Source organism: Mobula hypostoma, chromosome 6 (genome assembly GCF_963921235.1).
Source record: "Mobula hypostoma chromosome 6, sMobHyp1.1, whole genome shotgun sequence".
NCBI classification, from domain to species: domain Eukaryota; kingdom Metazoa; phylum Chordata; class Chondrichthyes; order Myliobatiformes; family Myliobatidae; genus Mobula; species Mobula hypostoma.
In genome coordinates, this window is record NC_086102.1 from 23182881 (window position 1) to 23200434 (window position 17554).

At 42.1% G+C, this 17554-nt stretch overlaps 1 protein-coding gene across 2 annotated transcripts in view; it reads right to left on the bottom strand.

The window, feature by feature from the left end:
* LOC134347866 (cell adhesion molecule DSCAM-like) overlaps positions 1-17554 on the bottom strand; it is an 804792-nt gene that overhangs the window by 167064 nt on the left and 620174 nt on the right. Inside the window, exons 14-16 of one of the 2 annotated variants that reach the window (XM_063050412.1) lie at positions 8352-8448; positions 5796-5924; positions 2267-2434 (exon numbers count right to left, since the gene is read on the bottom strand). In XM_063050412.1, the coding sequence (XP_062906482.1) occupies positions 2267-2434; positions 5796-5924; positions 8352-8448 (394 nt within the window). The remainder of the gene's footprint in view (positions 1-2266; positions 2435-5795; positions 5925-8351; positions 8449-17554) is intronic. The other variant, XM_063050413.1, reaches the window with a different exon arrangement.

The following is a 17554-nucleotide window of genomic DNA, read 5'->3' on the forward strand; positions in this document are numbered from 1 at the left end:
AGTGAATGCTGGTAATTTGGTATTGAAGATGGAGGAGAAGATGGTGACACGACGCAGTGCGCAGCAGCCACTCCGGTGATGAATATCTGTTATCTGACAAGTAGGGTGCCGTGCACAATCCTGATTTGATGGAGACAGACATGAGAGCACGGGGAACATCTGGAGAAACTCCTGAAATGCCTGCTTCGCTGCTGCTGCTACTGTGTGATCCAGGATCTCCAGAGGAGAAGGCCCAAGTCCTTGGCTTTGCTTGTTGCTCGGCGGCCGGGGCGAGGTCGAAGTGCTCGGCAGAGGATGGTGCTCGGGAGCCTGTATCGGAGGGGCTGGTCAGAGGCTCGAAGTTTTCGGACGGACTCAGAGTCGGCTGTGGTCGGTGCTTCCAATGCATCGGCAGTTGTCGCCACCTGGAGGTTTATGGCAGGGAGAGTTTCTCCCTTTTGCCGCCTGCTATCAGGACTATCGGGAGACGATCGGAACTTTGAGACTTTTTTTTAACCATTCCCATGGTCTGCTCTTTATAAAATTATGGTATTGCTTTGCACTGCTGTAACTATATGTTATAATTATGTGGTCTTGTCAATGTTAGTCTTTGGTTTGTCCTTTTTTTGTGATGTCACTCTGGAGGAACATTGTATCATTTCTTAATGCATGCATTTCTAAATGACAATAAACGAGGATTGAGTGTCCTCATAATCTAATCTAAATGTAGTGAGGGCTATATGGAAAAGCTGAATGCAACACTAAGGGTCATGGTGTGTCTTGTGGGAGAATGAGTTACTGCTCCTCAAGTTTATGCTGAGTCCATCGAGGCCCATTTCTCAGAACAAGTCCCTTGTGTGCCAATGACTTTCCTTCTCTCTCTCCCCATCCTTCTCCCATTTGCTCCATCTTCAGTGGAAGGGATGTAAGTTTAAAAAAATCATTGCTGTCCAGTTGAGTTAAACTATCTCACGGTCAGACCAAACAGTGAGACCAAATTTTATGCTCAAGAAAATCTAATCTGGTGGCTGAAACAGAATGAAGTATTTCCATCCACTACAACGTGGGAGAGATTCAGCAATAATTTCCTCCATCCATCCTCGGCTGCTCTGCAATTAATCAGTGAAGAGACCTGAAGGTTTGCACCTGGCAGCAGTCCCAGCTTGCTTGGTGCGATTGGATTCCTCTTCAATCACCCTGATAAGGTTCAATCAGATGGGTACATTGGGTTTTGATTGATTAGAAAGTGAGACTTTCATTGACAGTACCAAATCAGACGGGCACATGCATGTCAGAGACCCAACATGGAGCTTTGGAAAGCTACAGTGACCTGGCGTCATTAAGAATATTACTGATGTGTATAATTAGTTCTTTCTCTCACAAAATAACAATGGTTTCAACCTCAGTCAAGAAGTTTGGAGGTGGAAAGCAAACATCCGCCGGGTTCCTGAGGATAATTTCAGAAAAGCTTTATGGCACATTTAATGATATTCCCAGTTTCATAAAATGAAGGCACAATATGGGCCAGTGTGATCTCCTGTACCAGTGTTGATCCACTGCATTGCAGGAAACTCTATCAGCATTCTTCCCAGTTGGTTTGGGTTTGTACTCTGTCCGCTACTAAATGTACACTTTCTGGAGGCCACCCATTTTAACACTACTTCCCATCCCTATACTGACATGTTGGTCTATGGCTTCTTCTGCTGCCATAATGAGGCCACTCTCAGGATGGAAGAACAACACCTTATATCCTGTCTTGGTAGCCTCTAACTTGATAGCATGAGCTATGTTTTCTCCAGCTTCTAATAATTTCTCCTCCCTCACCCTTCTCTTTTTCCATTCGCCTCTTACCCCTTTTTTCTCATTCATTACCTGCCCATCACTTCCACTTGGTGTCCCTCATCCCTCCCTTTATCACATGGTCCACTGCCCTCTCCTGTCAGACTCTTTCTTCTTCAGCCCCTTACCTCTTCCAAGCTTCTCACTTCATTGCCCACCTCCACCCATCTACCTTCCCCACCTCACCTGGTTGCACCTATTCCTTGCCAGCTTGTACTCTTTCCCCTCCCCACACTTTCTTATTCTGACTTCTTCCCCCCTCCTTTCCAGTACTGTTGAAGGGTCGCGGCTCAAATCATTGACTGTTTATTCCTCTTCATTGACGCTGCCCGACCTGCTGAGTTCCTCTGGCATTTTGTGTGTGTGTGTTGTTACGAGTTTTCACCTTGCTGTTGATGGTAAAATGAAAAGCAGAGAACTGTTCGACCCTTGACCCCTGCCTACTTACCTGCTTCATCTGTGGTGATTGTAAGCTCATTGCTGGCCTCGCTCTTTCCAATGCGATTTTTGGCGTACATGCGGATGTTGTAGGTGGAAGATGGGTGCAGATCAATGATGGTGGCTTGGTTTAACTGAGGTGAGACATCTCTTGTCCTTTGCACTGCATCCCAGGAGTCTGCAGGGCACAGAATACACAGTCCCTCACAAGGCATTGGCTCCACTGGGCATAGTTATATTGAGGGCACATTAATTGGGGATCCATGCACAGCTAGTCACTGAAATAGGTCCTTTGTTCAACTTGTCCATAGCAACTAAGATGCCCACCTGAGTGAGTCTCATTTGCTCACATTTGATCCAAGTCCTTCTAAAATCTTCGTTTCCATGCACTTATCCAAATGTCTTTCGCCTGTTGTTATTGAATCTGCCTCAACTCCTTTCTCTGGTAGCCTGCTCCATATGCAGAGCAACCTCTGCATGAAGAAGTTGTCTCTCAGGTCTCTTTTAAAATTTTCCTCTTTCTTCTTAAAACTATGCCCTCTAGGTTTTGGTTCCATTTCACTTGGTAAAAAAGACTGTGTGCATTCACCCTACCTATATTCCTCAAGAAAAGATTGTGTGTATTCACAAACAAGAGAAAAATCTGCAAATACTGGAAATCTAAACAACATGCACAAAATATTGGAGGAACTCAGTAGGCCAGGTTGCATCTATGGAAGAGTACAGTCAATGTTTTGGGCTGAGACCCTTCAGCAGACTGTACTCCTTTCCATGGATGCTGTCTGGCCTGCTGAGTTCCTCCAGCTTTTCGTGTGTGTGTTGCATGCATTGACTCCGTCTTTACCCCTCATGAAAAGACTTTGTACATTCACCCCATCTTTATGTCTTATGATTTCATACACATCTGTAAAATCACCTCTCAGTCACCCAAATTCGAAAAGTAAAGTCCAACTTATTCCTCAAATCCTGGTAACATTTTCATAATGTTTCTTTGAACTCTTTCGAGTCAAAATAGGTAATTGAATGCTCTTCTAATAATTTTTATACTCAGTACCATCATTAAATTCCTGGTTTTTACCATCAAGGGAAAGAGGTGAGTTTAGATTGTTGGTGCAAGTGCATTCTAAACACCTGTCTAATTTCAAAGTCAAGTCTATATTATGTGTTTACTTTTTATTGTTTGCATGATTTTTTTCACACATTGGATGTTTTGGGGGTTTTTCTTGTGTGTTCTTTTTCAACAATTCTATTGTCTGTTTTGTATCAGCCTGCAAGAGAATGAATCTCAAGATTGTGTGTGGTATACGGTACATAGTTTGATAATAAATTTACTTTGAACTTTGAGCTTTGATGAGGAACTGGACCAAACCAAGCCTAGTGCAGCCCAGCAGGTTAGCTGAAAATCAGGCTGAAGGCTCAGAGAATTAAAGTAGAGGGAGAAAGGGTGCCCTCTCATCCTGTTGCAATCAGTGTCACCCCACCAACCTCTGGATTTTCACCAATAGGGTATGTGTCACAAGTGATTCTGCAGATGCCGGAAATTTTAACCATCACACAGGCAACATCTATGGAGGGAAATAAACAGTCAATGTTTCAGGCTGAGACCTCGAGTCCTCATGAAGGGTCTTGGCCCAAAACGTTGGCTGTTCAGTTCCCTTATTAGATACTGTCTAACCTGCAGAGTTCCTCCAGCATTTCAGGTCTGTGGCAATAGGGTATGTGTGCCAGGCAGAATTGCTGTCACATATATCCCTTTGTCAGAGTGTTGTTAGCCTTGCCATTATTATTAGAAGCAAATACATTCAAGGAAATGAAATAAAAATGTTAAGGAGTCACTGGCTGCTGAGTGCACCAATTAACCAGCATGTAGCACACTTCCAGAAGCCACAGTAAGGATGTAATTTTCTAATGACTGTGTGATACCTGAATTGCTAAACATTGCCTCTGAAGCAAGCTAACACACGACTTCTGTTACATTAGCCCTTGGGTTTTATAATATTCATAAGGTTAATGTAACTGACACTGAGTATTTACAGCCTCAGGGCACTGACAGCCTAAAACAAAACCCCCACTGAATAATCACTGATGACACCGTGTACTTTCCATGTGAAAATTAAACAAATACAAGCAATGAAATGACAGATTTTAAATAATGAAAGTATGACTATTCTTTCAGATTTGTGTTCCTGAAATGACATGAAAGATATCAGTCTTGATGTAGCACAGGCAACTGGGAAGGTCAGTTTGCATTAGCAAGGAGATGGTGTAAAGCCTATTTGTACCTGACTGGAAGGCAAACTGGGAACAGAGTCAGTCTCTGCCTCTTCTCTGTTGAAGAAGGCTGATTCTGCTGAGATGGTCTCCCAGAGGTTATCACATGGCATGTTGCTGGCTAATGAACACTCCCAACTACTGGGAACTTCTGGCAGGTCAATCCTGGGACCACACCTTCTCCTGTGCCAACTGGACAGTCAAGGAGCCTTTGGCAGGTGAGCTTAAGTACTGAGAAGGATTGGAGTTTGCATTGATATTGATGACTGAGCTTGTTGATGTGACAACTGCACGTTCAATCGAGCACAATCTGTTCAGTATCATCCCTGGATGTAACAAATCGCTGCTGGTGTTTTATTCAAAAGTGAACATCTATTTTTTTCCTCTATCCTTTCCATCTTAATCTAACCCCAATGCCTAACTGCTGCAGTGGATTTGACTCCAATACATCCCTTTTCCTTCATCTTTCTTCACTTCTTTAATCTTATTGGTCTCAGACCCACTACCAGTCCTGTCTTATACCAAAGTCCACATGACTTAGTGCATTTACTCATCATTTCCAACATGCTACAAGGGATGCTTTGACGAGAAGAATCCAATAAAATCTGACCAATGAAAGACTATGTGATAAGCTACACCAGCACGAACTAGCACATTACATTAGCAGCTGCACCAGCTGATGAACCATTTAAGTCTCTTTCCTTCACTGACAATTGGACAGGTACATGGATAGGAAAGGTTTAATGTAGGGGGTTCCCAATCTCTTTTATGCCATTAACCGAGGAGTCTGTGTCCCAGGTTGGGAACGGCTAGTTTAGAGGGATATGGGCCAAATGGAACTGGCTTTGGTGAGCATCTTGGCCAGTATGGATCGGTTGGGCCAAAGGGCCTGTATCCAAGCTGTATCACCCTGTGTCTCTATGATTCTCTCATCACTGAAAACTTCTCCTTGGGAAATCACAAAGCTGTGGAATTGGCTGCAGGAGTGCTCCTCAACCAAAATTTGGATCTGCTCTTCCCTGAATCTCCCTCATTAATCTCTCTTCCACCCTTTCCCTCCCAACCACTGTACCATCTACCTGAGGTCCTGAGGGAAACTTTTCTGGTTCCTCCTGATTTGCTGTCAGATTTGAATAGGAGAATGAAAGGGACATTTGCAGATACGTTATGAGCACTACAATCTCATTTTCAGACAGATTTGCCGTCTGCCTCTGTTAGTCACGGCTCCCCTGCAAGTTCATATTATCTCTTTGGTCTCTGGAAGTCACCTGATTTGTTTTTGCATTCAATGTCAAAGCCGGTGATGGGACTGTTCCCGTCAAAACCCATGCTCCACCTCAAGGCAATACTCCGAGCTCTCACTTCACGTATCTCGATCTCTGGAGGGTCTGGAGGTTCTGCAACATGTCAGGAAGAAATATTTCAGGAAAAAAATTGTTCACTGATGTCAGGTGATTTCTGATTTGTCATACTGCATTCATGACACTGACCTCAATTGAAGCTTAGTGGTTCAATTCGTTGTGAGGAGTGAATTTTAATGTTTACCTGAGAGTTTACATCTTTTCCTTCGCTAACCCTGCATGGCCAGCTTCACAGATTGAATCAGCCTGTTTGTGACCATAATGTTCTTTCTAACTCTACACCATTACAAAACCCACCCACTTCCACATCCATATCATTCCTCATGTATAACATTGCCCTGGTCATTAGAACAGTTGTAACATGGATGAAGGTTATGCCAATTGAAATGAGAATACCCTCACCAAATTTCATCTTCTGACATTAGTCTTTAGCTAGGTTAAAATCCAGATGGATCGAGTTTTCCCCCTACCTCCACATCCAGCCAATGGATTTTAGACACCACTACCCTCTCAATGAAAATCCTTTTCTTTATCTTTCCTTTATCCATTGCCAATAGCTATGTAAATTTCCCTTGATATTTAACTCTTCTGCTAAGAGAAATAAATTCTTGCTACTTATTTTATCTGGGATCCCCATAATTGAATGTCTCTTAGGGTGTCACAGTAGTGAATCAGTTAGCACAATGCTCAGGGCATCGGAGTTTGGAGTTCAGTTTCTACGTCTTCTATAAGGAGTTTGCACATTCTCCCCGTGACCACATGGGTTTCCTCCTGGTGCTTCATTTTCTCCCAATGACCACAGACATAACGGTTAGTAGGTTAATTGGCTATTATTAATTATACTGTGGTTAGGCTAGGGTTAAATAGGTGGATTGCTGGGCAAAGTGGCTTACGGGGCCAAAGTGCCTGTTCCGCTCTGCATCTCTAAATAAAATTAAGTCTCTTTCTAGACCTTTTATCCCATTATTAAAAGACTTAAATGATTCCCTAGTATAAGATTGAATCTTGAACTTAATCTGCCTTGTTATTACCCATTACCTTATTGTCTACCTGCACTGCACTTTCCCTGTAATTGTCACACTTTATTTTGCATTGTGTTCTTGTTCTATCCCAGGACATTGATTTGTGTGAATGGCATGCAACGCAAGTTTTTCACTGCATCTCAGTACACGTGACAAAAATAAACCAATTTACCGGTTTACATCTCCCATCTATCCAGTGGTTCCTCATAGCTCAAAAGTTTCCAGTCCCATCAACTCTCTCATAAATATCCAGTGCCATCACATTATCCTATGATGTGGTGACCAGGATACTTCAGAATATTCAAGCTCTGGGCTAACACATACTACAATCTCTTTGCTCCTATATTGTGCATTCAATATATGCTTTATTAGCTGCCTCCTGTACCTAGTAAGTGGCCATTGAATGCATGTTCTTGGTCTTCAAGAGTTGTATGTAGAGAGACACTCTTCTGCATGCCACTGTTGTAACGTGTGATTATTTGAGCTACTTTCGCTTTCCCGTCAGCTTGAACCAGTCTGGCCAATCTCTTCTGACCTCTCTCATTAACAATGCATTTTTGCCCACAGAATGCCGCTGACTGGATGGTTTTTTTTTTGGTTTTCGGACCATTCTCCATAAACTCTATGCATGAAAATCCCAAAGATCAGCAGTTTGTGAAATACTCAAACCATCCCATCTGGCACCAACAATTATTCCATGGTCAAGGTCACTTAGATCACATCTCTTCCCTATTCTGTTGTTTGGTCTCTTTTATGCATTGAGTTATTTGCATATGATTCTCTGAACAGATAATTACATTAACAGGGAGGTGTACAGGTCTACCTGATAAAGTGGCCATTGAGTGTATGCCTCAGCTAATAAAGGAATGCATCTCATTTGCTTCTTCCAATCATCCCATCACCTGTCCTTCAGCCTTTAAGGATCTGTGGACATACACTGCAAGGTCTCTTTGTAACTCCACATCTCTTAGTATCTTCTTGCTTCCAGTGCTTCGCTTGTCTCATAGCACCTCAGTAAATGTGTTACCTCTCATTTCTCTGGGTTAGGTTCCATTTGCCACTTTTCTATTCAACTGACCAGATCTGCTACACTTTTTGTCTTCACTCTCAGTTTCACAGCCAAATTTTGTATCATCTGTAGAAATATTATCATGTCGCCAGATTTAAGTCCAGGTCATTATTAAAAGCAAAGAACTAAGTATCGAGCACCATGCATCTCCATTGGGAAAAGCTATGCAGTTGCATTAACACCCATCAACCAGATCCCCTAGCTTCTTGCTACTGAGTCAATTTCAGATCCAGTTGTTCAACCTCTCTTAGGCTTTCCTGGATAGTGGTATGTCTGCAATGAATGGTCTGCATTGATCTCCAAAGTCAACACAACATGAGGAGTGTGGGTGAGGCAGGAGATAAAAGCATTCCACAAAGCATGATAGCGCACCTTGTACAGTGAGCTGTATCAGCCCTCGATCCTCTCCATACGAATTGATGGCATGACAGGAAAAGAATCCTGAATCTCCTCTCACCGTTGGGGTAATCTGAAGAGAAAAAAGATAGAACCAATAGGAAAGATTAAACACACAACCACCATGCTGAAAAAATGTACAGTGAATATAGGCACACATTAGATTAATCAGCAACTGAAGTATAAACTAGTACTTGTGGAAAAGTTCTGGTGAAAGGCCATCAATTTAAAAGTTAGGTTAGCTATGTGTTCTTCCCCCACGGATGCTTCTTGACTCACTGAGTACTTAAAGGTTTTTTTGTTATCATTATTGCTGGAAGTGTTTCTCTTTATCCAAGTTTTGATACTTGTCAATAGCCTTGCAGTGAACTTTATAGTTCATTGTGTCTTTGAAAAAGCACTTTAATACATTTCACCCCCTAACTCTCTCTGTAAGCCTGTGACTTCCTTTGCCTTGAGTAGTTATCCAATTTTTCTCTAAAAGCTCAGGCATTTCCTTGATACAGTTTTCTGTTGTGTAAAGATCCTTCAAAGTAACTTCTGACCACTGTTCTCCTTAACTGGTATGTTAAATGGATGCCTCCTCATTCTTGATCTCTATGAAAACCAACATCAAATGGTTAATTTCATTTTTTTTCTCAGTTTGATGGAAAGGATCTGCAATTCTTCCTCAGGGCTGGAATTTATTTCTTGCCTCACAAATATTGTGGTATCTTTCCTACCTTCAAGTATTTTGGTAACAATTTATATGTATGAACTTTGCATTCCCAAGTGAGTTTCCCATTTAATCATTTCTGCAAGGCTGTGACTTTTATAACTATAGATTCATAGAAATCAATGGCAAAGGGGGAAGTAGTTTGGCTCATTCTCTTCATTCTGGCTAAGAAAGTCCAATAGCTTAGTGGTTAATGCAACACTATTACAACCTGAGGGCGTCAGAGCTTGGAGTTCAATTCCAGCATCCTCTGTAAGAAAGTTTGTATGTTCTTCCCATGTGCACATGGGTTTTCCTCTGCGTGCTTGGTTCCTCCCACAATCCTCAGATGTACCAGTTAGTAGGTTAATTTGTCATGTACCAGTTAGTAGGTTAATTGGTCATTGTAAATTGCCCTATGATTAGGCTAAGGTTAAATCAGTGGATTGCTGGGCAGCAGGTCTTGGTGGGCTGGAATGACATGTTATACGCTGTATCTCCAAATAAATAAAGATACTAATCCCTCTTTCCAGCTCATAATTTCTAAGCCTGCGATTACAATCTATTGAGTGTTGAAATGTGATAAGAGTTTCTTCCTCCATCAAACTTCATGCAATAAGTTTTAAAATCCCACCACTTTACACAAAATAATCTTTCTCCACTCTCCTCCAATCCTTCTTAACAATTCACAGTTCTTTCAATAATATACTATCAGTGGCCACTTCATTAGGTGCCTCCTGTATATAACATACACAGTGAATGTTTGTGGCCTTCTACTACTGTCATCCATCAACTTCAAGGTTCGACAATTTGTGCATTCAGAGATGCTCTTCTGTACATCAGTATTGTTACGCATGGTCATTGGAATTAACTGTCATCTTCCTGTCAACTCGAACCAGTCTGCCCATTCTCCTCTGACCTCTCTTATTAAGAATGTGTTTTCACCCACAGAACTGCCACTCACTGGATTTTTTATTGTTGTTCACACTTTTCGCTATAAATTTTAGAGACTGTTGTGCGTGAAAACCCCAGGAGATCAGCAGTTTCTGAGATACTCAAATCACCCCATCTGCCACCAACAATCATTCCACAGTCAAAGTCACTTAGATCACATTTCTTCCCTATTATGATAGCTGATCTGAGTAACAACTAAACTTCTTGAAGATGTCTGCAGGCTTTTATGCATTGAGTTGCTGTCACATGATTGCCAGATTAGATATTTGCATTAATGAGTAGGTGTACAGGTGTACCTAATAAAGTGGCCACTGAGTATTTGTGTTCTTATTTCTAATTAAATTCACAGTTTTTTTTTCAGTATTCCCTCTATGATTGTTCTGAATAAAAAGGAAATTAGCTGCAATTACATTCAGTAAACACTTACTATAGCAGGGAACCCTTTTGTTCAGGCACATTAATCTTCATCCTGCGAACCCCAACCGCCTACTAATGCAAAATTGAGGACCCCAATGGAACTGGCTGAGAACTGAGTGAGGATGAGAGGTAACACTCACAACATGCTGGAGGAATTCAGCAGGTCGGGCAGCATCCGTGGAAACGATAAGTCGACATTTCGGGCCGGAACCCTTTGTCAGGACTCAGGAAGAGAGGTGGAGCAAAGGGAGGTCACTAGAGGGAAAATGAAAGTTGGGTTTTTGGCAGGGTGAGGTGACATTCACAGATGATCTGGAAATATAATAGGAACTATAGAGCAAGTAATAGTGATTAAGGCTGAGAGTGGTATCGAGATAAAAGGGTGACTGTGAATTGGGTGGTATCAGAAGGGGAAATGGTTGGCAATATTATACAGTTGGGAAGGCGAGTCAGGGACTTGAACAATTGGGAAGAAAGAGAAACTTGGCACAGATTTAATTTTACATTATGCAGTACACCCCTGTTCATAATTACTCCACCATCATAATCAATGAGTCATATCTACCCTGATAATCCACCTTTGACATTCTATCACTCTACCAATCTTCTACACTTAAGACAAAAGCAAGCCTGATTGGTTAAAACAAACACCAGGAGAAAGAGTGCAGGCTTAGACAGCATACTGATATTTGGTATTCAACTAGAGAAATTACTGAAGGAACTCAGCAGATCAGGCAGCATCTGCGGAGAGAAATGGCCCTTCACCTTGGTAGTCAGCTGTTGGTGTCCAGGTGGTCTAAGATAATTGTGTCTCACCTTCCATGATATGCAAGTTCAGGAAGGAAGTTCTTAATTTAAGCTCATAGAGGACATCTTACCACATACACATTCAGCAAATCAGTGGTGTCAACGTTCAATAAGTAGAAACCCCTACACAGACAATTCAATCCTATTCAAAATTTGGTACTTAGTGACTCATTTTCAGTCCAGATTTTGAATGCTGGTGCTGCAGAACAGCAATGAAACCTTTGGCTCGTCACACCTGGGCTGTCTGATGCAAGTTGGAAACCATGGAAACAGGCACTTTCTTCTTGGGTGAGTAGACGATATTTTCATGTATGTCACTCACTCCCTGAATTGTAGTAATTCCTTTGGCCATGCTTTAAGAGGGCCAGTTTTGCATAACTTATTGTAAGCATTTGATACCTTGAGTATCAAAGCTTCTGAGGAGCATTCTGAGCCATTCATAGTCATAGTCACACATTATTGATCCCAGGGGAAATTGGTTTTCATTACAGTTGCTCTGTAAATAATAAATAGTAATAAAACCATAAATAGTTAAATAGTAATATGTAAATTATGCCAGGAAATTATGAAATAAATCCAGGACCAGCCTATTGGCTCAGGGTGTCTGACCCTCCAAGGGAGAAGTTGTAAAGTTTGATGGCCACAGGCAGGAATGACTTCCTATGACGCTCTGTGTTGCATCTCGGTGGAATGAGTCTCTGGCTGAATGTACTCCTGTGCCCAACCAGTACATTATGTAGTGGATGGGAGACATTGTCCAAGATGGCATGCAACTTAGACAGCATCCTCTTTTCAGACACCACTGTGAGAGAGTCCAGTTCCATCCCCACAACATCACTGGCCTTACGAATGAGTTTGTTGATCCTGTTGGTGTCTGCTACCCTCAGCCTGCTGCCCCAGCACACAACAGCAAACATGATAGCACTGGCCACCACAGACTCATAGAACATCCTCAGCATCGTCCGGCAGACGTTAAAGGACCTCAGTCTCCTCAGGAAATAGAGACGGCTCTGACCCTTCTTGTAGACAGCCTCAGTGTTCTTTGACCACTCCAGTTTATTGATATTGAGTGGAGGTCAGGTCAATATAGGTCAGAGATCTTCACACGTATGCAGCTACCATCAGGCATGAAGTGCAGAAGCTGAAGTTGCACATGACACGGTTCAAGAACAACTACTTCTCTTCAACCATTTGGTTCTTGAATCAACTAGTACAACCCAAATCATTACCTCAGTAAAGCAACTCTGACCATTGTGCACCACAATAGAATTCTTAAAAAAATTATTGAATTGTATTCTTTCTTGGATAACATTATATACTTGATGTTTTTCTTGTGAATGTTGTGGCTCTAATGCTATGTGCCTGCACTGCTGCTGCAAGTCAGTTTTTTAGTACACCTGTACATACAGCTACTTCAGCACTTGGTAATAGACTCAGCTTTGATTTTGACATGTTGGTGTCTGAATACAGGTACCTCTCTTTCCACTACCAAAGAACCAGATGAGAGCACTGCAGCTCTACCACATCCACTCAGGAACAGCAGACAACGGGAGGAAGGATCTCATTGATGATTCCCACACTCAATAGTGGCAACTTATGAATGCTAGAGACATGGCTGAAACATTTGTAACCATTTCCACCGGAATTGATAAGTGGATGACCCAACTTGACTTCTTCCTGAGGTTTCCTACCATCTCAGAAGTCTGCCTTTAGCCAGTCTGATTCGCTTTGGATGGTATCTATAGCTGACAACAATGGACACTGCAAATCACATCTCAAACCAAACTATTCCAGTGCAATCACAATATTAAAAACACAGGGCAGATACAATTCACAAAAGTGGGTTTTCCAATCCAGTGAACTATTGTGCCATCAATTTCATCTTAGTTATTAGCATGAAGGTGAAAAATGTCATAGAAACATAGAAAACCTACAGCACAATACAGGACCTTCAGCCCACAATGCTGTGCCGAACATGTACTTACTTTAGAAATTACCTAGGGTTATCCATAGCCCTCTATTTTTCCAAACTCCATGTACCTAGCCAAGAGTCTCTTAAAAGACCCTATCATATCCGCCTCCACCACTGGCACCGGCAGCCCATTCCATGCACTCACCACTCTCTGCGTAAAAAACTTACCCCTGACATCTCCTCAGTACCTACTTCCAAGCACCTTAAAACTGTGCCCTCCCGTGTTAGCCGTTTCAGCCCTGGGGAAAAAGCCTCTGACTATCCACACAATCAATGTCTCTCATCATCTTATACACCTATGTCATTGACAATCTGTAAATGACACCTTCTCTTTAATAACTTGCTCACAAACATCCTTTTGATTGTCACCTGGAATTCCTTGCATAGGGCCTTGGTGAGACCGCACTGGAGGATTGAGTACAGTTTTGGTCTTTTTACCTTAGAAGAGCTGTATCAGCCATAGTGAGAGATATTGAGTAGATCAGGATTGTATTCTTTAAAGACTGGCCAATTAAAATGAGATCTCATCAAAATTCACAACATTATTATATAGTTTGACAAGATGGATAAGGGAGGATTTTTCTTCTGGACGAGAAGTCTTGCACCAAGGATCACATCTTAACATAAAGGATGTTCTGTTTAGCACTGAGTTAAGCAGAAATTTATTCTTGCAAAGACTGGTTCATCCTAGGAATTCTGTTCTGTAGAAGGCTGTAGAGAGTCTCTACTCTGTCAATGAGTTCATTCAAATCAAGGAAGACAAGGACTCCAAGTCAAAGGGGAGACCACCATCCCCTGCAGTGTTTCCTCTAAGTCACACAATATCCAATCCTTTGTTCATCATTACTAGGTCTAGACTACCCATAATGTTGAAAGAACCTTCAGCAGAAGAAGGTGATTGACCATGAACTTCTCAGACTTAATTAGGAAGAGGCAATAAATATGGGCAATCTGGAAATAAGTAATGAAACAAAGGCAAAACTGCAGACATACTCTCGGGAGTACAGTTGCAGAGAAGACAGAGAGGAGGTATGTATTGCTTCTCAAAAAGGAAGACAGATTTACTCAGGCTCCTTAACTGACTTCTAGTTACCAATATTTATTGATGCCATTTAGAAAACATCCTATCTGGATGTATCATGGCCGAGTATGACAACTGCTCTGTATGTGAGCACGAGAAACTGCAGAGAGTTGTGGACACCGCTCCGCACACCATGGAAACCAGTCTCCACTCTATGGACATTGTCTATACTTCAGTAAAGCAGCCAGCGTTATCAAAGACACACATAAAAGTTGCTGGTGAACGCAGCAGGCCAGGCAGCATCTCTAGGAAGAGGTACAGTCGACGTTTCAGGCCGAGACCCTTCATCAGGACTAACTGAAGGAAGAGTGAGTAAGAGATTTGAAAGTGGGAGGGGGAGGGGGAGATCCGAAATGATAGGAGAAGACAGGAGGAGGAGGGATGTAGCCAAGAGCTGGACAGATGATTGGCAAAAGGGATATGAGAGGATCATGGGACAGGTAAGTTGGCGGTGGAGACACGTTCCAAGAAAGGATATATGGTTGTGATAGTGAGTCTGAGTCAAAATGTGGTCGATAAGTTGAAGAGCTGAAGAAATTACAGTTGGGGAGCAGTGAGAGATGGTTTCACTGAACTCCCGTCGAAGAGAAGGTTTAAACTTCTTCAGTGTAGGCATCACCGGAACAGGCTTCGCAGTAGTGAATTTAAAAATGCAAACATGAAGAAATCTGCAGATGCTGGAATTTCAAGCAACACCTCACCCATCCCAGGCATTCTTTCTTCTCCCCTCTCCCATCAGGCAGAAGACACGAAAACCTGAAAGCATGTACCACCAGCCGCAAGGACAGCTGCTATCCCACCGTTACAAAACTCTTAAGCAGTTCACTGGGATGATAAATTGGACTCTTGACCTTGCAATCTACCTCATTCTGATCTTGCATTTTACTGCTTACCTACATTCCATTTTCTTTGTAGCTTTTACGCTTTGCTCTGCATTGCTTTACTTTGTTCTGCCTCAAGGCACAGCGTATGATTTGATCTGTATGAACAATATGCAAGAGAAGCTTTTCACTGCATCTTTGCACATGTGACAATGATAAACCAATTCCAATACCAAGATGTCCCAGTCTCCTACATTGCCAATAAAGTCCTTTTTGTGGTACCGACACTGTGATAATATAGGAAAGATAACAGCCAAAATGCTGGAGGCACCCTCAGGTATGGCAAATTCTATGGAGGGGAATAAACAATTGATGTTTCAGGCCAAGATCTTTCATCAGGACGTTCCTTATCAAATAAACCTTATCAAATGCTTTACTAAAATCCTTCTGCACCACATCCACTGCTCTACCTTCATCGACATGCTTTGTTACATCGTTAAAAAATTCAATCAGGCTTGTGAGGCATGACCTGCCCCTCACAAAGCCAAGGTGACTATCCCTAATCAGGTCCAAATGCTCGTAATTCCTGTCTCTAAGAATCTCCTTCAATAATTTTCCCACCACTGAAGTAAAACTTTGTTAGAGTGAAATGCTGCCATTTGCTGTGCATGCATTAAATAGCGTGCTTGCTGAAACAGCAGGTGGTGCCTAAAGCTCCCTAACCTCAGACAGAAGCTTATATTGCCATCCGAAGCAATGAATTCATTAAATTTGAGTTAGTCATAAGTATGCAAATTGATATGGAATGTTTGATAGTTTTATGTTCTAGTTAGCCTGGGCTGCGGGAATAAAAGTGCAGTCTGGTGTGCACTTTTTAGTGCGGTTGACAGTGATGGTGACTGACTGCTCAGATTATATTACATTTTATCGTGGATAATATCTACTAATATTTCTAAAATGAACCACGCTGCATTTATAACCTGTTGCTTGAAGATTACTCTCTACAAAATCCATATTTTATTCGAAGAAACTGAACACAGGAGTAAGTTTTCGGTGTTGACTCACTCACAGAGGACACCTGACTCAAGATGACAGAAATAGGAACACAATCACTTAATTCATGAATTCTTATCCAAATGAATTTAAATGGCCTATGGGGTCCTTCACTTATTAAATACTCTAGGAATAGGAGGTAACAATTTATTCACACCAACATTATTTATTGAAATTCAGTGCAGAACAGGCCCTTCAAGCCATGATGCCCAGCAATACCTGATTTAATCCTAGCTTAATCACGGGACAATTTACAATGTCCAATTAATCTACCAACTGGTACACCTTTGGACTGTGTGAGGAACCCGGAGCACCCAGAGGAAACCCGTGTGGTCACGGGGAGAACGTACGAACTCGTTACCAGCAGAAAGCAGGAACTGAACGCAGGTCGCTGGTCCTGTAGAGCATTGCGTTAACCACTCTGTTACCGTGCTACCCTCCGTCTCTGAAGGTGATTATGACTGATTGGGACTGCAAGTCCATTCTCTGCTTAAGCTCCATTACCTTTGAACTCCATAACTGCAAATGTCCCAGCATCCTTTCATTTCGGATGTTGGAGGCCAAAGGAATAGAAAGGGGAAAATTCTACATTTCACAGCGGAGGAACAGGCTTTTCGGCCCACAGTGTCCATGCTAAACACACTGATAAAATTGTAAACACAATTGCAGCTGAAGGTGTTTCTTTACCCCGAACGGACCTGGCTCCTGCTTTTCATTCTAGGCATCCCATGTTTTTGAATTTTTTTTTTCTGCAAGATGAAACAGCTTCCCAGCAGCTACTCTACCAAATTCTTTGAACGGTTTAAATATCTTTTTTAGAGACACAGCTCAGTAACATGCCCCTACAGCACAATGAGCATGCACACCCCACTACACCCGTATGACCAATTAACCTACTAAACCGTACACCTTTGGGAAGGAGGAGGAAACTGGAGCACCCGGGGAAAACCCATGTGGTCATGGAGAGATTGTGTAAACTCCTTATAGACAGTGGTGAGAATATATCATTTAATACCTCCCCAATTCTCCATACATCAGGACTTCACACACTTCCCTTCAACACATCCCCATTTAAAGGTATGGAATTGTTGCTCTATATTCTCTGGTGCTAATGCTACCCCAGAAAGTATCCATTACAAATAAGGTCTCAGGTTTTCTGGAAAAATTTCGGCAGCTCCACAGCTGTCTGGATGTGTGGAACTCATGTGGGAGTACAGCGATCCCAAACTTCTTGAAAAGTCCTGACATCTGTACTCTCTAGCATTGGATTCCTTGGAGTCAAGAGGTAAAGCACAAACCTCTTCCAGTTTCCTTGCAGATACACTTGTAAATTATATATCCCAGAAGTATCTTGCTCTTTTGCAATACTATACAGTATGA